Raw genomic sequence first — 23,150 nt, 5'->3', positions numbered from 1 at the left:
CTTGCACTCAGGCTCTGGTATGGCGGTGGTAGTGCTGACCTTCTAGGATGCGTTGAGAAGCTTTTTTTTTTTTTTTTATCATCTGCAACTGTTTAAATAGCAGAGGAACAATTGTTTGCTTAAAGGGTTGATGGAATGAGCTGCACCTACCGCCTTCTGGCAAAGCGGATCTTTGATTCTATTTCATCTTTCTTTTCGAGGAGTCTATTTGGTTTTCTCCCCTCGAGTGAAACCTCCTGTTTCATTCTTTTTGGGAAAACTGTCCATCACCTTTTAATTTTATGACAATGTCATAAAACCATACGGAGCGTTTTTGTGGATTTTAACATTTTCCTCCATATATATACTATATACATAAAGTATTATTTTTATGTAGAGAGAGCGCATGCGAACAGCGAGAAGTGCGGAAGAGGAGGGAGAGAGCATCTCGAGCAGACTCTCAGAAGCACGGGGCCCAGTGCAGGGGTCGATCCCATGACCCCGAGATCGGGACCCCGGCCGAAACCAAGAGTTGGACACCCAAATGACTAAGCCATCCAGGCGCCCCTCCTCCATTTATTTAAGTCTGTTGTTAGGTATTCTTATCGATAAGCTTTGCGCAGTGGCAGATCGTAGCCAATGAGGTTTATTCAAGGTGCGATTATTGCTAAAGAGGTATTATCATTCGTAATGTTGTCTATTTGTGTTTTCCTTTTTTTATATCTATACTGTGGGTCTTTATTTTTTAAAAAAATATTTATTCATGAGAGACACACACAGAGAGAGGAATCAGAGGCGGAGGGGAAAGCAGGCTTCATGCAAGGAGCCCGATGCGGGACTCGATCCCACCACCCTGGGATCACGCCCTGAGCCCCAGGCAGACGCTCAACCGCTGACCCGCCCGGGCGGCCCTAAGGTGACTAATCCTGATGAATGTTCCATGCGAGCTCGAAGAGACTGTGTGCTCTGCTGTTGCTGTACACAGTAGCTTCTGCACGTCATTTAGAGTTGACTGACGTTGCTGTTGGATTTAACTGTGTCCTCACTAGTTTTCTGCCTCCTGGATCTGCCCATTTCTGATAGGTGGGTGAGGAAGTCCCCAAGTACCCTAGTCCGTTTCAGCTGGTATAACAAACACACCGGAGACAGGGTAGCTTACAGACAACAAGCATTTATTTCCCACAGTTCTAGACGCTGGCAAGTTTACAGTCCAGCCGCTGGAAATGTGGGGTCTGGTGAACTCCCACCTCCTGGTTCATAGCTGGCTGTCTTTTTGCTGTGTCTCCCCATGGTGAAAGAGGACAAAGGAGCTCTCTGGGGCCTCCTTTGTAAGGGCACTAATGCCATTCTTGAGGGCTCTCCCCTCGTGATTTAATCACCTCCCCAAAGCCCCACTTCCAAATATTATCACGTTGGGGATTATATTTCACCATACAAGTTTTAGGGGGACACACACACCCAGCAATAGCACCACCTGTAGTAGCGAAGCCATCTGTTTCTCCTTGCAATTCTATCAGCTCTGGCCGCATGTATTTTGACACTCGTGGGTAGGTACGTACACATTAAACGTCATGACGGCTTTTTTTGTGTGTGTGTGAAATGACCCCTTTATCATTATGTGATACTTCTCTTTATTCCTTATAATTTCCCTGATACGAAATTAATGTAGCCACTCCAGCTACCTTTCGATGAGCGTTAGCCTGCTGTAACTTTCTCCACCCCGTTAGCTTTTGTCTACACGTCTTTATATTTAGAATTAGTTTCTTGTCGACAACACAGTTGGATTGCAGGTTTTTAGCCATTCTGACGATCTCTGTCTTTTCACTGGTGTAGTTAGACTATTGATGTTTGAAAGGATTATTCGTGTAGTTGCAATAATATTTACCACGTTTGTTACTGCTTCCTACTGGTTACCTTTACTCTTTGTTCTTAATTTTGTCTTCCAGTCTTTTTCTCTCTTTTGTGGTTTTATCTTTTTACATGATTCTACTTTCCTTTCTTAGCATAGTAATAATGTTGTTGTTAATCTTTTTTTTTTTTTAATTTACTTATGATAGTCACAGAGAGAGAGAGAGAGAGGCAGAGACCCAGGCAGAGGGAGAAGCAGGCTCCATGCACCGGGAGCCCGACGTGGGATTCGATCCCGGGTCTCCAGGATCGTGCCCTGGGCCAAAGGCAGGCGCCAAACTGCTCCGCCACCCAGGGATCCCCTGTTGTTATTAATCTTTAGTTTTAATAGTTTCCCTAGAGTTTTCCATATACACTTGCAACTATTCCAAGTCCGCTTTCTTTCTTTTTTTTTTAAGATTTTGTTTATTCATCAGAGACCCAGAGGCAGCACACAGGCAGAAGGAGAAGCAGGCTCCCTGCAGGGAGCCTGATGCGGGACTCGCTTCCAGGACTCTGGGGTCATGATCTGAGCCAAAGGCAGGTCGATGCTCAAGCACTGAGACACCCAGGCCTCCCTGCAAGTCCGCTTTCCAATAACACAGTATCCCTTCGCTGGTAGTGTAAGTACTTTAGAAGAAAGTAATTCTAATTCCTGCCTCCCATCTCTTGCCTCCGTGGTGTTATTCATGTCACATATACATAAGCTAGAATCGTCAAATGTACTACTGCTGGTAAGATTCTGCACACACATCTGTTAGGGTAATTAAAAATAAGGAAAAGTTTCTCGGGGACACCTGGGTGGTTCAGCGGCCGAGCGTCTGCCTTTGGCTAGGGTGGTGATCCCAGGGTCCTAGGATCGAGTCCCGCATCGGGCCCCCCCCCCCCCCCCCGAGGGGAGCCTGCTTTCCCTCTGCCTGTGTCTCTGCCTCTCTCTGTGTGTGTCTCGTGAATAAATAAAATCTTAAAAAAAAAAGAACTTTAAAATATCTTTTAAAAAAGGAAAAGTTTTTATTGTCCCTTCACTTATCCTTCTCTCAATGCTCTTCCTTTCTGTATGTTGATCTCAGTTTCTGACCATTTTCCTTCTCTCTGAAGAACTTTTAACATTTCTTGCAAGGGTACGTTTACTGGTTGACTCCACTTTTCTTTGTCTGAGAAAGTATTTCCTTTCGGTTTTGAAGGACACTTTTGTAGGATATAGAATTCTAGATTGGTGGGGGGTTTGCCCCCGGAATACTTTAAATATTTCAGTCTACTTTCTCTTTATTTCTCTGGTTTTGAGGAGAAGTTGGATGTAATTCTTATTTTTTACTCCTCTATAGAGAAGAAGTATTGTTCTCTGGCTTCTTTATTGACGTTTTCTTTCTCTTTTTCTGCAGTTCAAATATGTTATGCCTAGATACAATGTTTTGAGGGATTATCCTACTTGATATTTTCTGAGCTTCCTGAATCTGTGGTTTGGTATCTCACATGAATTTTGAAAAATTATCAGTTTTTATTGCTTCGGATACTTCTTTGGTTCCTTCTCTCTTGTCTCCTCTGGCACTCCCATTAGAAAGATGTTACACTTTTTGTGGCTGTCCCACAGTCCGTGGATATCGTGTTCTATGTTTTATACGTTCTTTTCTCTTTCCTTGTTCAGTTTTGAAGGTTTTCACTGCATATATTTCAACTCAAGGGATTCGGGCAGCCAGGGTGGCTCAGCGGTTTAGTGCCGCCGTCGGTCCAGGGCGTGATCCCGGGGTCCCGGGATCGAGTCCCAAGTCGGGCTCCCTGCGTGGAGCCTGCTCCTCCCTCTGCCTGTGTCTCTGCCTCTCTCTCTCTGTGTCTCTCATGAGTAAATAAATAGAATCTTTTAAAAATAAATAAACTAAGGAGATTCTTTCCTCAGCAATGTCCAGCCTACTATTGAGCCCATCAAAAATACATTCTTCATTTCTATTACAGTGGTTTCTATCCCTAGCATTTTCTTTTACTCTTGCTTAGACTTTCCATCTCTTTGCTCACTTTACCCATTTGTTCCTGCACGTTGTACACTTTTCCGCTGGAGCCTTGAGCATATTAATCATGGTTATTTTGTTAGTCTGACAATCCCACCATTTCTCTTCTATCTGAATCTGATTCTGGTACTTGCTGTGCCTCTTCAGACTGTTTTCTGCCCTTTAGCACACCTTCTGAGTTTTTCTTGGTAGTTGGACGTGCTTTACTGGGTAAACGGAACTGTTGTAAATAGGCCTTTAGTGATGGGAGCGGGGTCGGGGAAGCATTCTGTAATAATATGATGAGGCCCGTCTCTGGTGAGCCTGTGACCTGGGGCTGCAGACTTCATGCCTGCATCTCAGTCCTCCCTCTTTTAGGTGGGTCAGGATTGGCTGCAGAGGGCTGGAGTTGTGTATTTCCCTTCCCCAGGCAGTTAGGCTCTGATAAAACCCCAGCAGGTCGGGCTGTGGCCAGATAGTTTCTCTGGCGAGCAGACTTTAGGATGAGAATGGTCTGGTATATGTCACGATGGGTACCTTTTCCATTCCCCTGCTAGAAGCACGAGAGGCTGTTTCTTCAGTATGCACTGTAAGGACTTGGTAGAGTTCCTTAAGGTGAAGCTCACAATAATGAGGGGCCGCCCTATGCCTGGGTCGCCCTCAGACCTGTCCCCACTGAGCCTCCAGCAGTTGGTCAACTACAATTCAAGGTTTCCCACCCTGTCACTGGTTCTCATAGAGGTGTCTGCTTGTGGGTCAGTTGTGATGCTCTCTCTCTCTCTCTCTCTCTCTCTCTCTTTAATAAAAAGATTGTACTTCTTGGGGGAGAGAGAGAGAGTAAAATAGAGCACGAGTGGTGTGACGGGGTGGAGGAAGAGGCAGGCTCCCCACCAAGCAGGGAGCCCGATGCAGGGCTTGATCCCAGGACATTGGGATCGAGACCCAAGCCGAAGGCAGAGACTTCACCAACTGAGCCACCCAGGCGCTGCAGTTGTGACTCTCTTTATCTATGTGTCTCTTCCATTTGGGGGGCAGCGATTTGCCCCGTAACCCCGGTTCTCTGACACTTCTAGCAAGGGTTTTTGATTTTGTTTGTTCGGCTTTTGGCTGATTGTTAGGACAGAGTGACAACTTCCAATCTCTTATATGCTGAACTAGAACCTGGAAGTCCATTTTCTTTCTTTCTCTTTTTACATCTGGTTTCTCTTAGCTGCTTATGCAACAAATATCCACCCTAGATTTTTTCCAATACGAACAACCTCCTCATCTATTCATTTCTCCCAGTTTCTTTGTAGCTTCTTCCATGGAAAGAGAAAGATGTTCTCCTTGACTAGAGTAGAATGCTTATAATAAAGGAAGGGAATGCCCGAAAGACTCTTGAGATGATTAGGATCCTTGGGCTGTCTTGTTTTCCGTTTAGGGGAGAGTGTCTGTGTCTTCCTCAGCCACATCTTGTCATTTTCAGGGCATTTGGAGAAAATGACTGAAACATCTGTGTGAAGCTTCTGGTGGTCCTCTCGGCATCACCGGGCTCTTAGCTCCTCTGCCCACGATAATTATTTTCCCTCAGGATTTTGGAAAACATCCTGTATCCATCCAGGTCTAAATCATCCTGGGATATTCTCTGTGTTAGTGTAAACATACAACACAACAGCATGTTCTCACTACATTTAGCTTTGGTAGGCATTTTGATGGGTCGACTAGCTATTCTATGGTCATTAGGGTCCTTTTTCAGCAGGTTCCTGGTTACTTTTTCATGTTGTTCCAGATACACGTTAGAATTATTTACATTTCAAAAGAATATCCCAGGCAGCCCGGGTGGCTCCATGGCTTAGCTCCACCTTCGGCCCAGGGTGTGATCCTGGAGACCTGGGATGGAGTCCCATGTCGGGCTCCCTGCATGGAGCCTGCTTCTCCCTCTGCCTGTGTCTCTGCCTCTGTCTGTCTGTCTGTCTGTCTCTCTCTCATAAATAAATAAATAAATAATTTTAAACACAATATCCCAGGGGCACCTCAGTGGCTCAATTAATCATCTGTCTTAGGCCTCAGGTCATGATCTCAGGGTCCCAGATTGAGCCCCAAATCAGGCTCCCTGCTCAGCAGGGAGTAGGCTTCTCCTTATCTGTCTGCTCCTCCCCTCTGATTGTGTTCTCTCTCTATATATCTCTCAAATAAATAAAGTCTTCTGTTAAGAAATAAAAAGAATATCCTGGATAAAGTTAGGACCAATTTCATGATACTAATAGTCTGCATGTCAAAATATCACTCCAGAAGCAAAGAGAGAGAGAGAGACAGAGAGACAGAGAGAGAGAGAGAGAAATAACAAACAGGAAAAACACTTTTGCAATGTATGTCACTTCCAAAGAGCTAACATCCCTAACATATAAAAAAATCTGCTAAATATTGATAGGAAATAAAAGAAAAATGGGCAAAGGGATATTAGCAGATGGTTCACAGAAAAGGAAATGCAAATGGTCCTTAAACATATAAAACAGTGGGCAGCCCGGGGGGCTCAGCCGTTTAGCGCCGCCTTCAGCCCGGGGTGTGATCCTGGAGACCCGGGGTTGAGTCCCATGTCCGGCTCCCTGCATGGAGCCTGCTTCTCCCTCTGCCTGTGTCTCTGCCTGTGTGTGTAGTGTGTATGTGTGTGTGTGTGTGTCTCATGAATAAATAAAATCTATTAAAAAAACATAAAAAAGTGTTCAGGCTGAATCATAACAGAAATATAAAGCTGAGTGGCTTTATATATATCCCTGAGTGGCTCAGCCGTTCAGCGTCTGCCTTCGGCCTGGGGATGTGTACCTGGGGTCCCGGGATCGAGTCCCACATCGGGCTCCCTGCATGGAGCCTGCTTCTCCCTCTGCCTGTGTCTCCGCCTCTCTTGCTGTCTCTGTGTCTCTCATGAGTAAATAAATAAAATCTTTTAAAAAAAGAAATATAAATCTAAAATACATTGAGATACCAGTTCTCACCTACTGGATTGCCAAAATTCCAGTCTTGACAGTTTACTGCGGTGGCAAGACTGTGGAGATAGAGGCACTTTCACACACTGTGGGCGTGCAAAGGCACTACACCTGTGGAGGAGTGTGCAGCAGTGTTTGTTGAATCTAACGTAGGATATTATCCCTTTGGCTAACAGGAATAGTCTTCTTTACGTGCATTGTTGTCTGTTGCTGCATAGCAAATTACTCCAAACTTTAGTAGCTTAAAGGAACAGACATTTGTTGTTTCTGAGAGCCAGGGTTCCAGGAGTGGCGTAGCCGGGGTAGTTTTAGCACAGGGTCTTTCGTGAGGTCACAGTGAGGTTGTTGGTCAGTGCTACAGTCACCTGAGGGCTGGGCTGGTCTAGCAAATCTGCTTCCGAAGCGGCTCACAGAAGCCACTCACATGGTTGTTGGCTGGCGGCTTCGGTTTCCTACCACCTGGATCTCCTCTCCCGAGGAGCTTCCCTGCTGAGAGTTCGTTCGGAGCAAGCCCGTGGAGCGGGAGCCCTTATGATCTACCTGCCGAATTTCCCCGGTCACTTCTTCCATATGCTTCATGTGAGAAACAAATTACTAAGTACTGCCCATCAAGGGGAGGAAAATGCAGCCTTGTTGTTCCTATAGGGAGGACTACAAAGAATTTACAAACGTATTTTTAGACAATCACAACAATTTTTGTAGAGCACGTTTCTGTTGAGTGTATGGTTGGGGCTTGCAATGGAGAGGGGTGGACGCGGTCGCCTCCAGGCTGTGTGGAGGGGCCGTCCAGCAGGATGATACAGGGCCGCCGCGTGTCCCCCGTCCTGATACGCCAAGGAGGAACACAGAAAACGGACGCAACACTCCGCCACGGCCGACTCGTGTCCCTTTACACACCCGTTTTGCCGGGCAGGGGCGCGCAGGCGGCTGGCAGGCGGGGGGCGCATGCGACCCCTGGCCTGGGGCGCTGAGGTTCGGGCCCCCGTCGGGGGTAGAGCGTCCGTACAAACCCCAGAGCCCTGAACGTGCTGGCAGGTCACCGTGGGCCTCCGGGGGAGGGGGGAGCCCCAGGAGGCCTCCGACCGCTCAGGGGGGCACCTGCCAGCCCCCTGCACAGCGCTTGCCTGGGGACACTGCACCCCAGGAAGGGACGGGGACAGGGGGGGCAACGGGCCCCGAGCCCCGCGGGGAGGGCAGGCGCCCCGGGGCCGCGGCGAGCGACGAGCGGCGGGGCTGCGGGAGGGAGCGCGGCGACCCCGCGGCCCCCGCTGCTGCCTCCGTTTGGCGGGAAACGGCCACGCGCCCGTAGCCCCTCGGGTTGGTGTGCGCAGGCGCGGGGCGGGGGCGGGGCCGGGGCGGGGCTCGGGGGCCGCCTCAGTCCGTCGCGGCGGCGTCGAGGGCGGGCGGGCGGCGCGGCGTTCGGGGCGGAGTCGGAGGCGGGGCGCGGCGGCCATGCAGGCGGCAGACGCAGGCGCGGGAGGCGGCGCGGAAGGCGCGGACGATGGCGCGGACGGCCCCGGCTCTCCCGGCGGGGCGGGCGAGGCGACTGCTGCTGCCCTCGGCAGAGCCCCGCCTGTCACGCGGCCCCGGCACGCCCCTAGGCCCGGCGGAGACGCCGCCGCCACGGCTGGAAGGACGGGCGGCCGCACCTACGTGTTGTATCCTGCCCGAGCGGGGCGGGGGCGGCGGGGGGCGCGGCGGTGCCTGAGGGGGGGCGGGGGGTGGACGAGGGGTGCGGTGGTGCATGAGGGGCGGCTGGGGGGCGGCGGTGCCTGAGGGGCGGACGGGGGGCGGCGGTGCCTGAGGGGCGGACCGGGGGTGGACGAGGGGTGCGGTGGTGCATGAGGGGCGGCTGGGGGGTGGCGGTGCCTGAGGGGCGGACGGGGGGGCGGCGGTGCCTGAGGGGGGGCGGGGGGGGCGGTGCCTGAGGGGCGGTGGGCGGCTGGGGTGCGGCGGTGCCTGAGGGGCGGACGGGGGGTGGACGAGGGGTGCGGTGGTGCCTGAGGGGCGGCTGGGGCGCGGCGGTGCCTGACGGGTGGCTGGGGGGCGGCGGTGCCTGAGGGGCGGTGGGCGGCTGGGGTGCGGCGGTGCCTGAGGGGTGGCTGGGGGGCGGCGGTGCCTGAGGGGCGGCCGGGGGTGTGGCTGGGGGGCCGGGCCGGGGCTGCCATGGAGGGAGCCAGCCCAGCACGTGGGGGCGCAGGACGCCCAGGAGGTGGCTGCAGGGGTGGGGGGAGGGGAGGAGGGAAGGGGGTGGGCGATCGCGTGGGGGGGAGGGGCAGGACGGGGCGGGGTGGCCCGGGGCGCCAGGTCTTGCCAGAGGTCCCTTGACTGATGCCCCCAGTGCCCTCTGCGTGCCTTTCCCGTCGGCCGTGGAGGCAGAGATCGCCTGCGGGTCCCTGGCCCCCGACGCCGAGCCCCACGGAGGGGTCGTCGAGAAGCAGCTCACCGTGAGGGGCAGCGTCCTGGCGGTGTAAGTGCGGGAAGGGGCGGAGGGACGCGGGTCCCCAGGACGGGCGCGCCGCTGGACTCGCGGACACCCTGCCTGGGTGCCACCTTCTTCCGGGGACCGGGCTGCGGTGCGGGCCTGGGCCGGGGGCGCCCTGGGCCGGGGGCGCCCGGGGGGTGTCCGGGCGCGGGGGGCGGCGCCTCCAGGTCCCACAGGCCGTGTCTGCTGCGCTTCCAGCCGCTGGAGAGCTACGAACCCCCGTCTCCTCCGAATCTCCATCATCAGTTTTCTGGACCAGCTTTCCCTGGTGATGCGGACCATGCAGCGCTTCGGGCCTCCCGCCACCCGCTGAGCCCGCGCGGGGCTGGGGCAGGGGCCTCACCTGCTGCCCTTTCCTGGGGCAGCCATTGCCAGAGCAGCCCCCCCCCCAGCCTTCTGTTGGTCCCACCCCCGCGGCCCCCGGGGTCCCTTTGTTTCATTGGGCGCCCCAGTGTTTGTGACAGCAGAAAATAAATGTGATGTTTGCTAAGATCCGCGCAGTGTCCCTTGGGCCCCGGCCCCGCCTCCGGGTACACCTCCCTTTGACCTCAGGGTTCGGAGGAGCCCCTGGGAGGCGGACACCCCGGAGCCGAAGGTGACGGGACGCAGCTGGGGCGGGGCGGGCCTGGCTCCGTGGGTGAAGCGGCTGCCTGGGCCCGGGGTCCAGCACCCCTTAGCGGGAGCTCCGTGTCTCAGCTTCTCCGCTCAGGCGCGGACCCTCGCAAATAAGTAAATCTCTTTAAAAAGACCGTTTCGGAAATCGGCAGCCCGTGGGCTGTGTCCTTGAGTATGGGCGGCTGCAGACCGACCTGTTGGGACGCGCCCTTGGTTTTACGCCCTTGGTTTTACCCCCCGGCGCTATACCCACGCCCACAGGAATACGCGGCGTGCACTGTGTGCGTGTCCCCGGAGAGTCTCCGTCCAACGTAAACTTCTCCGTAAAAACTCTTTGAAAACCTTCTCGAACAGGTGCGTGAAACATGCACTATCATGACTGAACGTTTACGTTCTCTTCCACTTCTTGCCAGATTAGAGTAAGGACTCAGTGCAGCTCTTGCGTGTGAGTCTTGGCATGAATGACGCTTCCTTAACATGCGTTAGTACAGGGGCGCCTGCGAGGCTCAGTCGGTTGAGCCTGTGCCTTTGGCTCAGGGCGTGGCCCTGGGATGAAGCCCCACCTGGGATTTGATGCTCAGTAGGGAGTCCGCTTCCGCCCCTGCTTGGGCGCTCTGTCTTCCTCTGTGAGGAACATGGGGTAACAAGGAAGGCGGGGGAGCCACCTACAGTCCCTCCAGCCGGAAATTGCAGGGGGACCCCAGTGTTTGGGAAGCGCACATTGCCGCAGCGTCGTGCTGGGCGTGTGAGCGCTGGGTGCAGTAGGCCCTTCAGAGGAGCTGAGCGGGCGGTCCCATGGTCGCGAGCCATGGCCGGTGTCCTCTCCCGGGGACGTGCAGGAGCCGAGTGTGCCAGGGCAGTGCAGGAGAAGCCGCAGGGGGCGAGGCACGGGGTGGGGGCGCTGTCGGGCCCCTGGCTGAGGGGCTGCAGTGAGCAGGCGAGGCTGGCAGGGAGAGGGGGGTGCGAGGCCACCTGAAGGGGGCGCACAGGGCCACCCCACACCCCAGACAGGGTCTCCCCGCGCCTTGGCAAGGGCCCAGGACTCCCTCAAAGGTCCAGGCCTCCTGGCTGCGGCTGCGCCCCCCGTTTCCCGCTGGCTCTCAGTGCAAGACCCCGCGGCCTTGGCCGACAGCTCCTGAGCCCCATCCGCCGCTCCCGCCTGGCTGCTCCCCGCGGCTGAAGGCAGGCAGCGCCTGGACACTGCACCGCGCACAGCCAACCGGACTCCAACTCCAAGGCCGGCCGCGCTTCGGCTCAGCTGCCACGCCGTCCTGCGTTGCCACCATGCCCTAGGGAGGCAAGAAGGCTCAGGAACTCACATAGGCAGATCGTATCACGTGATGAGACCATTTAGGAAACGGAAGAAAATGAAAATTGATTAGGTTCAGCCATTGGCAGTCAACTATGTCTTGTGACCTCTCAGTTTCATACTTGTACTCCTCTGTTAAATGTATCAATATGTAATTTGTGACTTCAGAATTCAATTTTTCCAAAGGTTATTACATTTATTTAGCATTTATTTAACAGATGAGCGCTATTTGCTGGGGGTGGGATAGGGAGGTGGTTCTGGCAAGCCTGTTGTCTTACTGAGAGTCCATGTATCCGATGGAACCTATCGTGCAGGGGACATAGAGGGCACACCAGACCCCGGGCCTCAGGGGTCCACCCAGTTCACCTTTCATCTCCAGGGACACCCCCCCCCCCCGCCTCCCCCTCCAGGAAGGACACAGGCGGCTGCTCCTGCTGCCTTCTCTCCTGCAGAGGAGCTTTATTGTGATGGCCTCCCCCACCTGTTGGGGCCTCTAAAGCCCCTTCACCCCAAGGGACAGGATACGGGGTGGGCCACGGGGGGCTGGCTAACGGTCCGCACAGGCATATCCCTTCAGCTACTGTTTGAAAAACTTTCTTTATCCGTTTATTTCTTTAGAGTGCGCATGAGCGGAGGCAGGGGCAGAGGGCGAGGGAGAGAGCGAGGACCCCAAGCCGACTGCGCACGGAGCCCACCACGGGGCTCCATCCCACAAGCCCACAATCGTGGCCCGAGCTGAAATCTGGAGTCGGAAGCCCGGCCCCCTGAGCCCCCCGGGCGCCCCCATTCCTCAGCGCTTTAACCAGTGCCCTCTCTGCCGGCCTCACAGTTTCTCATCTTTCCCTTCTATGAGCAGTGCTGCGGTGAGTAGTGGGGCGCTTTTGCTTTTGTCCGATAGACTTTTATTTTGTTGTTTGTTTTTAAAGATTCTGTATATTTATGAGACACAGAGTGAGAGAAGCAGGCAGAGAAGCAGGCTCCATGCAAGGAGCCCAATGCTGGATACCGTGTCTGACACCTATGCCCAAACTGCACCCCCCAGAGCGTTCCCGACGTGGATGAAAGTGCCCATTCCCCTAAATCCCACCTCAAGTGGAATGTGCTCGACCTTGTACGTCTTTGTGAGACCGAAAACATGAAGGAGCCAAACCGTGTGTCAGTGTCGCTCCACTTGCCTTTGACTCTCCTGTGATTAGACAATGACGTGCGTGACATTTGGTCCGAGGCATCTCTTCGGAGGACAGTCCCTATCCTCTGCCTGTCTTCTGTCCGGCACGGTCACGTTTCTCACGCTGATCGGCAAGCGTCCTTTCTGTGCTCAGAACAGCCAATCTCTGTCATGACTGGGAAATACTTTTCCTCCTCGTTGCTTCATTTTCACTTTGCTCATCGTCCGTAGGCACGGAAGCATAGGTGGAAAAAATCAGATGCCTTTAAGTGGTCACCTGCTTTCACTGTGATCTCTGGATTCTGTGCCCTGCGAGAAGCCCCCCCCCCCCGTGACACTATAGACCTGTTCCCTAGCAACGCCCCCTGGTACTTTGAGATTTTATTTTTTTTTAATTTTTATTTATTTATGATAGTCACAGAGAGAGAGAGAGGCAGAGACACAGGCGGAGGAAGAAGCAGGCTCCATGCACCGGGAGCCTGATGTGGGATTCGATCCCGGGTCTCCAGGATCGCGCCCTGGGCCAAAGGCAGGTGCCAAACCGCTGCGCCACCCAGGGATCCCTGAGATTTTAATCTGCTGGAACTTTCTTGTGGTGTGAGGGTGACATGGATCCAACTCCAGAGATTAGCCCGGTGTCTCAGCATCATTTATTGAGTGATCCATGGTTCCCCACTGAGGTGAAATGTCCTCTAACCTCTAAACCCGTACTTGGTTCTGATCTCGCACCTTTGCGCTTCCAGCTGCTTTAGGCTGGGGGGTGTGGGCTGTCCTGTCTGGAGCAGGGGTCTGAGGGATGTGGAAGGGAAAGTCGGGGTTGAGATGGGGAAGGAGGGACAGAGCCGAGAGAGAGGAGGAGGCCAGTGAGAGGAAGAGCAGGGAGGGAGGAGGAGAGGAAGGACAGAGGAGAGGCAGAGAAACTCTCCCAAGCAGAGGAGACTGGTTTCTTCAGGAATGCTGGAGGAAAGCTCGGGGCGCCAGTGGGGGGGGCACTGCAGGGGGCTCTGGGGTCCTCCCAGTCTTCCCCACGGTCTCAGATTTTCTCATGACAGGTGGGGCCCCTGCGCGTTGGTGCTCTTGCACTAAGGTCAGACACGCGGTGACGCTGGAGCTCCAGCTGCCATTGCAGCGTAGTGACTCTCGGAAGCCTTGTCCGAGCTGCGTTTTCTTGACATCCGCACCCGCTGCCTCCAGGCGCTAAGGGGCCTCGCCAGCAAGGCTGGAGAGGGGCCAGAAGGTTCCTTCTGGGTCCGGAGGCAACCGCGTGGAGGCTGCAGTAGTGGTTCCCAGGCTCTAGGTTACCCGAGGCCATCGGAAGTGACGATTTGCCCCGACCCCCCACCCCCACGGGCACCTCTAGAGATGGTTTCCTGGCAGGGCGCCTGGGGGACTCGGTCAGGGGAGCATCCAGCGCTTGCTCTCGGCTCCAGCCTTGACCCCAGGGTCACGAGTTCAGGTCCCGTGTCGGGCTCCACGCTGGGCGGGGGGCCTCCTTCAAAAGGAAAACGTATGTGTTGTCTATACAGGCACTTTAGCAGGCGCGGCTCCTACCCAGAAATAATACGGATACTGTGTGCGCACGTGTACAAACGGGGGTCTCAGCAGCGCACCCTAGCCCGAGTCTGTCTTCATCCGGCACATGGTCAGGTGGCCCGCTCGGGACGCCTGGGTCCTCTGGCCCCCACCCCCACCCCCGCGTCACTGGGTGGCTCTGGCCTGTGCCACTTCCACCCGCTGAGCAAGAGTGGGGAATCCAGATCCCTGGTCTCCCGAGTCTCTTGCTGTAGGAGCCGCAGCACGCGGGGCGCATGACCAGACGCGCTCGGACAGAACCAGGAGGCCCCTGGAGGTGCGGGAGGGGCTCCCCGAAGAGAATCCAGGCTCGAGCATCAGAGTGTGGGGGAGGCGGGGTCCCCGGGTGACAGTGGTCCCCTGCAGGGACTCCGGGGTCTCGACGCTGGGGGGCCGTGCATAGGGGCTGCGGGCGGGGCTGCTGCAGGGGCCTCCAGGGCCCAGCTCTGTAGGGAGCACCTGGCATGGGAGAGCAGCCCTGGGGGAGGCCCTGGAGCCCCGCCCTGAGGTGAACAGTGATCCACCGGAGGAATGGCGGGTCAGAAGCCTGCGCCCTCGGACAAAGCCAAGCTCCTGGGGGCTGAGGGGTGCAGGCCTGGCAGGAGAATGGGCAGCACTGGTAGTCTTGGCACACAGGGTGCGGGGCGTGTGCTCAGGCAAGCAAGCACCTCTGCCGTGGAGATGGCTACAGGTGCCCCACCAAGGCTCAGCAGCATCGGGATGTGGACTCAGGTTTCTGTCCTCGCAGTGACCATCTTTATGTTTCCACATGCAGGATGATCCTTTCACCATATGTTCAGACGGAATTTGCACATTATTCAGGATTTTTGCCTCATTATTTTGCATATGTACTGTTGTTTCTGAGTTTGGGATTCAGTATGCTGTCTTGAGGCTGCTGGGATTTGAAAATGAAATTGCCAGATGTTGTTCCGCCCTTCTGACCTTGTAATATTGGGACGAGATGTTAGCAGAATCAGAAGAATTGATTCTGAAAAGTTCAGTCTGAAGAATTGATATGATTTGTAAAAGCATCTGTACCTGGGGTTTATTTATATGGGAGATCCTTGAAATCTTTTACAATGTCTTTCGTGAGTCAATATCTTATTTTTTCTTTTTTTTAAGGGATTTTATTTATTCATGAGAGACAGAGAGGGAGAGACACAGGCAAAGGGAGAAGCAGGCTCCATGCAGGAAACCCAAGGCGGGACTCGATCCCAGGACCCCGGGATCATGCCTTGAGCCAAGGGGAGACACTCAACTGGTGAGTCACCCAGGTGCTTTCACAAGCCAGTATCTTAAAATCACATTTTATTATGTCTTCCCATTTCACATGCATCCGATTTAGGGGCATAGATTTGCCTGTGTGGTGGAGTTGTACCACATGGACACATAACTTTGTGGATCCCATGGCATGAACTCGAGAGAGACAGAGACATGAGGACATAACTTCCCAGATATGCCCTTTTGTCTGACAAGGCTTCAAGTATGAGCTCCCAATGACACTCGGGCTTCAAATAGCACAGAAACTTCTTGAATCACTTGTTAACATCCAGGGAACACAGTTTAGAAAACTGAGCTGTTTTTTGTTAAAACACACACACACACACACACACACACACACACAAGTTAAATATCTCAACATCCTAGAGATAACTACTGTTGGTTAATTAACATTTTGGTGAATATTCTTCTAGGGATCTTTCTATGAATACATCCATATGAATATAAATGTCTAAGTCTAGGTATATCCGTGCACACACGGGCACACATACATATACCGTTTTATCTTTAGTGGTCACCCCACAGAACCCTACAGAGATGAAGAAAAAGCAAAGTGGGATCCAATTAGTGTCAATTCCACTGCTCTTGCTGCCTCTCCTTATATCCTTGCCCTTCCTTTAAAAGAAATTATTTATTTGAGGTGCACCTGAGTAGCTCATTGGTGGTGTCTGCCTTCAGCTCAGGTCATGATCCTGGGGTCCTGGGATTGAGCCCTGTATCTGGCTCCATGCTCTGCTGGGAGCCTGCTTTGCCCTCTCCCACTCCCCCTCCAGTGTGTGCTGTCAAATAAATAAATAGCCTTTAAAAAAGACCTATTTATTTTAGAAAGAGACACATCATAAGCCAGAGGGGCAGAGGGAGAGAGAATATCCAACAGACTCTGACCTGAGCATGGAGCCCCACTTGGGGCTCGATCTCAGGACCCTAAAATCATGACCTGAATCAAAACCAAGAATCGGAGACTTAACCAACTGAGCCACCCAGGGCTCATTTTGTTCTGTCTTCTTCTCTGCATGGTTCTTTGCTCCTGGCAATGCGAGAAATTACAAAGAGAGCTTCACCAGCCCCCACAAACCCTTGCTGACTGTACAGCCCTCGCTCTCTTTTGCCCTCACTACCCCAGGTTGGAAATCTCTCCAAAAGCATCACAAACTTTCCTTTCAGCTAATGATGAAAGTTGCTGTGCATGCCTTCCCAGGTTGCCTCTGCTCTTATTGACAGATGTACTTCCGACATATATTTACAGAAACCAGAAGCCATAGCGAGAGGCAACCCCACCATCATCTCCGAATTCCTCTTCATGGGACTGTCAGAAGTGCCAGAGCATCAGGCCTTCCTCCTCAGCCTGTTCTTATCAACGTACCTGGTCACCACGGTGAGGAATCTGCTCATCATGCTGGTCATCAGTTCTTCCAAACACCAACCTCCACACCTGCCACGAATTCTTCATAGCCAAGCTGTCTTGCATCAACATCTGCTTCAGCTCTGCCACTAGATAAAAAAATGCTGGTCAAGGATCTGGTCAAAGTAATAGTCATTAGCCAAATGAAAAGCTTCAATATTTCATTCATAGGAAATATTGAAATATATGAACCAAGCATTTAACTCAAGAAAGTAGGAAAACAACAGCGTCAACACAAATGCAAAACAAAGAAGGGGGAAAAACTAACAACAATAAAAGCAGTAAGCGTTCTGAACCCATGTAGAATGGGCCAGTGGAACCAAGTGCTGGTTCTTTGAAAATACCCACAGTACAGAAGAAGTGACCGCATGGAAATTTGGCAGGTAGATTATAAAAGGCTCTCCAGCTTCACGTAATTTCTCCGAACGAACTCTCAGCAGGGAAGCTCCTCGGGAGAGGAGATCCAGGTGGTAGGAAACCGAAGCTGCCAGCCAACAACCATGTGAGTGGCTTCTGTGAGCCGCTTCGGAAGCAGATTTGCTAGACCAGCCCAGCCCTCAGGTGACTGTAGCACTGACCAACAACCTCACTGTGACCTCACGAAAGACCCTGTGCTAAAACTACCCCGGCTACGCCACTCCTGGAACCCTGGCTCTCAGAAACAACAAATGTCTGTTCCTTTAAGCTACTAAAGTTTGGAGTAATTTGCTATGCAGCAACAGACAACAATGCACGTAAAGAAGACTATTCCTGTTAGCCAAAGGGATAATATCCTACGTTAGATTCAACAAACACTGCTGCACACTCCTCCACAGGTGTAGTGCCTTTGCACGCCCACAGTGTGTGAAAGTGCCTCTATCTCCACAGTCTTGCCACCGCAGTAAACTGTCAAGACTGGAATTTTGGCAATCCAGTAGGTGAGAACTGGTATCTCAATGTATTTTAGATTTATATTTCTTTTTTTAAAAGATTTTATTTATTTACTCATGAGAGACACAGAGACAGCAAGAGAGGCGGAGACACAGGCAGAGGGAGAAGCAGGCTCCATGCAGGGAGCCCGATGTGGGACTCGATCCCGGGACCCCAGGTACACATCCCCAGGCCGAAGGCAGACGCTGAACGGCTGAGCCACTCAGGGATATATATAAAGCCACTCAGCTTTATATTTCTGTTATGATTCAGCCTGAACACTTTTTTATGTTTTTTTAATAGATTTTATTTATTCATGAGACACACACACACACATACACACTACACACACAGGCAGAGACACAGGCAGAGGGAGAAGCAGGCTCCATGCAGGGAGCCGGACATGGGACTCAACCCCGGGTCTCCAGGATCACACCCCGGGCTGAAGGCGGCGCTAAACGGCTGAGCCCCCCGGGCTGCCCACTGTTTTATATGTTTAAGGACCATTTGCATTTCCTTTTCTGTGAACCATCTGCTAATATCCCTTTGCCCATTTTTCTTTTATTTCCTATCAATATTTAGCAGATTTTTTTATATGTTAGGGATGTTAGCTCTTTGGAAGTGACATACATTGCAAAAGTGTTTTTCCTGTTTGTTATTTCTCTCTCTCTCTCTCTGTCTCTCTGTCTCTCTCTCTCTCTTTGCTTCTGGAGTGATATTTTGACATGCAGACTATTAGTATCATGAAATTGGTCCTAACTTTATCCAGGATATTCTTTTTATTTCTTAACAGAAGACTTTATTTATTTGAGAGATATATATAGAGAGAACACAATCAGAGGGGAGGAGCAGACAGATAAGGAGAAGCCTACTCCCTGCTGAGCAGGGAGCCTGATTTGGGGCTCAATCTGGGACCCTGAGATCATGACCTGAGGCCTAAGACAGATGATTAATTGAGCCACTGAGGTGCCCCTGGGATATTGTGTTTAAAATTATTTATTTATTTATTTATGAGAGAGAGACAGACAGACAGACAGACAGAGGCAGAGACACAGGCAGAGGGAGAAGCAGGCTCCATGCAGGGAGCCCGACATGGGACTCCATCCCAGGTCTCCAGGATCACACCCTGGGCCGAAGGTGGAGCTAAGCCATGGAGCCACCCGGGCTGCCTGGGATATTCTTTTGAAATGTAAATAATTCTAACGTGTATCTGGAACAACATGAAAAAGTAACGAGGAACCTGCTGAAAAAGGACCCTAATGACCATAGAATAGCTAGTCGACCCATCAAAATGCCTACCAATGCTAAATGTAGTGAGAACATGCTGTTGTGTTGTATGTTTACACTAACACAGAGAATATCCCAGGATGATTTAGACCTGGATGGATACAGGATGTTTTCCAAAATCCTGAGGGAAAATAATTATCGTGGGCAGAGGAGCTAAGAGCCCGGTGATGCCGAGAGGACCACCAGAAGCTTCACACAGATGTTTCAGTCATTTTCTCCAAATGCCCTGAAAATGACAAGATGTGGCTGAGGAAGACACAGACACTCTCCCCTAAACGGAAAACAAGACAGCCCAAGGATCCTAATCATCTCAAGAGTCTTTCGGGCATTCCCTTCCTTTATTATAAGCATTCTACTCTAGTCAAGGAGAACATCTTTCTCTTTCCATGGAAGAAGCTACAAAGAAACTGGGAGAAATGAATAGATGAGGAGGTTGTTCGTATTGGAAAAAATCTAGGGTGGATATTTGTTGCATAAGCAGCTAAGAGAAACCAGATGTAAAAAGAGAAAGAAAGAAAATGGACTTCCAGGTTCTAGTTCAGCATATAAGAGATTGGAAGTTGTCACTCTGTCCTAACAATCAGCCAAAAGCCGAACAAACAAAATCAAAAACCCTTGCTAGAAGTGTCAGAGAACCGGGGTTACGGGGCAAATCGCTGCCCCCCAAATGGAAGAGACACATAGATAAAGAGAGTCACAACTGCAGCGCCTGGGTGGCTCAGTTGGTGAAGTCTCTGCCTTCGGCTTGGGTCTCGATCCCAATGTCCTGGGATCAAGCCCTGCATCGGGCTCCCTGCTTGGTGGGGAGCCTGCCTCTTCCTCCACCCCGTCACACCACTCGTGCTCTATTTTACTCTCTCTCTCTCCCCCAAGAAGTACAATCTTTTTATTAAAGAGAGAGAGAGAGAGAGAGAGAGAGAGAGAGAGCATCACAACTGACCCACAAGCAGACACCTCTATGAGAACCAGTGACAGGGTGGGAAACCTTGAATTGTAGTTGACCAACTGCTGGAGGCTCAGTGGGGACAGGTCTGAGGGCGACCCAGGCATAGGGCGGCCCCTCATTATTGTGAGCTTCACCTTAAGGAACTCTACCAAGTCCTTACAGTGCATACTGAAGAAACAGCCTCTCGTGCTTCTAGCAGGGGAATGGAAAAGGTACCCATCGTGACATATACCAGACCATTCTCATCCTAAAGTCTGCTCGCCAGAGAAACTATCTGGCCACAGCCCGACCTGCTGGGGTTTTATCAGAGCCTAACTGCCTGGGGAAGGGAAATACACAACTCCAGCCCTCTGCAGCCAATCCTGACCCACCTAAAAGAGGGAGGACTGAGATGCAGGCATGAAGTCTGCAGCCCCAGGTCACAGGCTCACCAGAGACGGGCCTCATCATATTATTACAGAATGCTTCCCCGACCCCGCTCCCATCACTAAAGGCCTATTTACAACAGTTCCGTTTACCCAGTAAAGCACGTCCAACTACCAAGAAAAACTCAGAAGGTGTGCTAAAGGGCAGAAAACAGTCTGAAGAGGCACAGCAAGTACCAGAATCAGATTCAGATAGAAGAGAAATGGTGGGATTGTCAGACTAACAAAATAACCATGATTAATATGCTCAAGGCTCCAGCGGAAAAGTGTACAACGTGCAGGAACAAATGGGTAAAGTGAGCAAAGAGATGGAAAGTCTAAGCAAGAGTAAAAGAAAATGCTAGGGATAGAAACCACTGTAATAGAAATGAAGAATGTATTTTTGATGGGCTCAATAGTAGGCTGGACATTGCTGAGGAAAGAATCTCCTTAGTTTATTTATTTTTAAAAGATTCTATTTATTTACTCATGAGAGACACAGAGAGAGAGAGGCAGAGACACAGGCAGAGGGAGGAGCAGGCTCCACGCAGGGAGCCCGACTTGGGACTCGATCCCGGGACCCCGGGATCACGCCCTGGACCGACGGCGGCACTAAACCGCTGAGCCACCCTGGCTGCCCGAATCCCTTGAGTTGAAATATATGCAGTGAAAACCTTCAAAACTGAACAAGGAAAGAGAAAAGAACGTATAAAACATAGAACACGATATCCACGGACTGTGGGACAGCCACAAAAAGTGTAACATCTTTCTAATGGGAGTGCCAGAGGAGACAAGAGAGAAGGAACCAAAGAAGTATCCGAAGCAATAAAAACTGATAATTTTTCAAAATTCATGTGAGATACCAAACCACAGATTCAGGAAGCTCAGAAAATATCAAGTAGGATAATCCCTCAAAACATTGTATCTAGGCATAACATATTTGAACTGCAGAAAAAGAGAAAGAAAACGTCAATAAAGAAGCCAGAGAACAATACAACTTCTCTATAGAGGAGTAAAAAATAAGAATTACATCCAACTTCTCCTCAAAACCAGAGAAATAAAGAGAAAGTAGACTGAAATATTTAAAGTATTCCGGGGGCAAACCCCCCACCAATCTAGAATTCTATATCCTACAAAAGTGTCCTTCAAAACCGAAAGGAAATACTTTCTCAGACAAAGAAAAGTGGAGTCAACCAGTAAACGTACCCTTGCAAGAAATGTTAAAAGTTCTTCAGAGAGAAGGAAAATGGTCAGAAACTGAGATCAACATACAGAAAGGAAGAGCATTGAGAGAAGGATAAGTGAAGGGACAATAAAAACTTTTCCTTTTTTAAAAGATATTTTAAAGTTCTTTTTTTTTTAAGATTTTATTTATTCACGAGACACACACAGAGAGAGGCAGAGACACAGGCAGAGGGAAAGCAGGCTCCCCTCGGGGGGGGGGGGGGGCCGATGCGGGACTCGATCCTAGGACCCTGGGATCACCACCCTAGCCAAAGGCAGACGCTCGGCCGCTGAACCACCCAGGTGTCCCCGAGAAACTTTTCCTTATTTTTAATTACCCTAACAGATGTGTGTGCAGAATCTTACCAGCAGTAGTACATTTGACGATTCTAGCTTATGTATATGTGACATGAATAACACCACGGAGGCAAGAGATGGGAGGCAGGAATTAGAATTACTTTCTTCTAAAGTACTTACACTACCAGCGAAGGGATACTGTGTTATTGGAAAGCGGACTTGCAGGGAGGCCTGGGTGTCTCAGTGCTTGAGCATCGACCTGCCTTTGGCTCAGATCATGACCCCAGAGTCCTGGAAGCGAGTCCCGCATCAGGCTCCCTGCAGGGAGCCTGCTTCTCCTTCTGCCTGTGTGCTGCCTCTGGGTCTCTGATGAATAAACAAAATCTTAAAAAAAAAAAGAAAGAAAGCGGACTTGGAATAGTTGCAAGTGTATATGGAAAACTCTAGGGAAACTATTAAAACTAAAGATTAATAACAACAGGGGATCCCTGGGTGGCGGAGCAGTTTGGCGCCTGCCTTTGGCCCAGGGCGCGATCCTGGAGACCCGGGATCGAATCCCACGTCGGGCTCCCGGTGCATGGAGCCTGCTTCTCCCTCTGCCTGTGTCTCTGCCTCTCTCTCTCTCTCTCTCTGTGACTATCATAAGTAAATAAAAAAAAAAAAAAAGATTAACAACAACATTATTACTATGCTAAGAAAGGAAAGTAGAATCATGTAAAAAGATAAAACCACAAAAGAGAGAAAAAGACTGGAAGACAAAATTAAGAACAAAGAGTAAAGGTAACCAGTAGGAAGCAGTAACAAACGTGGTAAATATTATTGCAACTACACGAATAATCCTTTCAAACATCAATAGTCTAACTACACCAGTGAAAAGACAGAGATCGTCAGAATGGCTAAAAACCTGCAATCCAACTGTGTTGTCGACAAGAAACTAATTCTAAATATAAAGACGTGTAGACAAAAGCTAACGGGGTGGAGAAAGTTACAGCAGGCTAACGCTCATCGAAAGGTAGCTGGAGTGGCTACATTAATTTCGTATCAGGGAAATTATAAGGAATAAAGAGAAGTATCACATAATGATAAAGGGGTCATTTCACACACACACAAAAAAAGCCGTCATGACGTTTAATGTGTACGTACCTACCCACGAGTGTCAAAATACATGCGGCCAGAGCTGATAGAATTGCAAGGAGAAACAGATGGCTTCGCTACTACAGGTGGTGCTATTGCTGGGTGTGTGTGTCCCCCTAAAACTTGTATGGTGAAATATAATCCCCAACGTGATAATATTTGGAAGTGGGGCTTTGGGGAGGTGATTAAATCACGAGGGGAGAGCCCTCAAGAATGGCATTAGTGCCCTTACAAAGGAGGCCCCAGAGAGCTCCTTTGTCCTCTTTCACCATGGGGAGACACAGCAAAAAGACAGCCAGCTATGAA

The 23,150-nt window shown here is 51.3% G+C and overlaps 1 protein-coding gene across 2 annotated transcripts; it reads left to right on the top strand.

Moving 5' to 3' along the window:
• Positions 1 to 8,229: 8,229 nt before the first annotated feature.
• LOC140596268 (EKC/KEOPS complex subunit LAGE3-like) lies at positions 8,230 to 21,156 on the top strand. Of its 2 annotated transcripts, XR_011998295.1 has the most exons (5): positions 8,230 to 8,469; positions 9,153 to 9,281; positions 11,839 to 12,083; positions 15,083 to 15,221; positions 16,488 to 21,156. XR_011998295.1 is itself a non-coding variant. In XM_072744780.1 (3 exons), the coding sequence occupies exons 1-3, from the start codon at positions 8,264 to 8,266 to the stop codon at positions 9,607 to 9,609; spliced, it is 450 nt and encodes a 149-aa protein (XP_072600881.1). In that variant the 5' UTR covers positions 8,237 to 8,263; the 3' UTR covers positions 9,610 to 9,788. The 2 variants fall into 2 exon arrangements, 1 of the variants encoding a protein (XP_072600881.1); XM_072744780.1 differs by lacking the exons at positions 11,839 to 12,083; positions 15,083 to 15,221; positions 16,488 to 21,156 and adding an exon at positions 9,495 to 9,788 and having other exon boundaries at positions 8,237 to 8,469.
• The last annotated feature ends 1,994 nt before the right edge of the window (positions 21,157 to 23,150 follow it).

Source organism: Vulpes vulpes, chromosome X, assembly GCF_048418805.1.
Source record: "Vulpes vulpes isolate BD-2025 chromosome X, VulVul3, whole genome shotgun sequence".
Classification (NCBI taxonomy): Eukaryota; Metazoa; Chordata; class Mammalia; order Carnivora; family Canidae; genus Vulpes; species Vulpes vulpes.
The sequence above is the reverse complement of the archived record's forward strand: the minus strand, read 5'-3'. Positions and strand labels throughout refer to the sequence as shown.

Excerpts from the sequence above, each read along its gene's own strand:
- LOC140596268 (XM_072744780.1), top strand. The coding sequence starts at position 8,264 with ATGCAGGCGGCAGACGCAGGCGCGGGAGGCGGCGCGGAAGGCGCGGAC. Across the intron at positions 8,470-9,152 it reads GGCGGCCGCACCTACGTGTT|TGCCCTCTGCGTGCCTTTCC; the intron begins GTATCCTGCCCG and ends TGATGCCCCCAG. Across the intron at positions 9,282-9,494 it reads AGGGGCAGCGTCCTGGCGGT|CCGCTGGAGAGCTACGAACC; the intron begins GTAAGTGCGGGA and ends CTGCGCTTCCAG.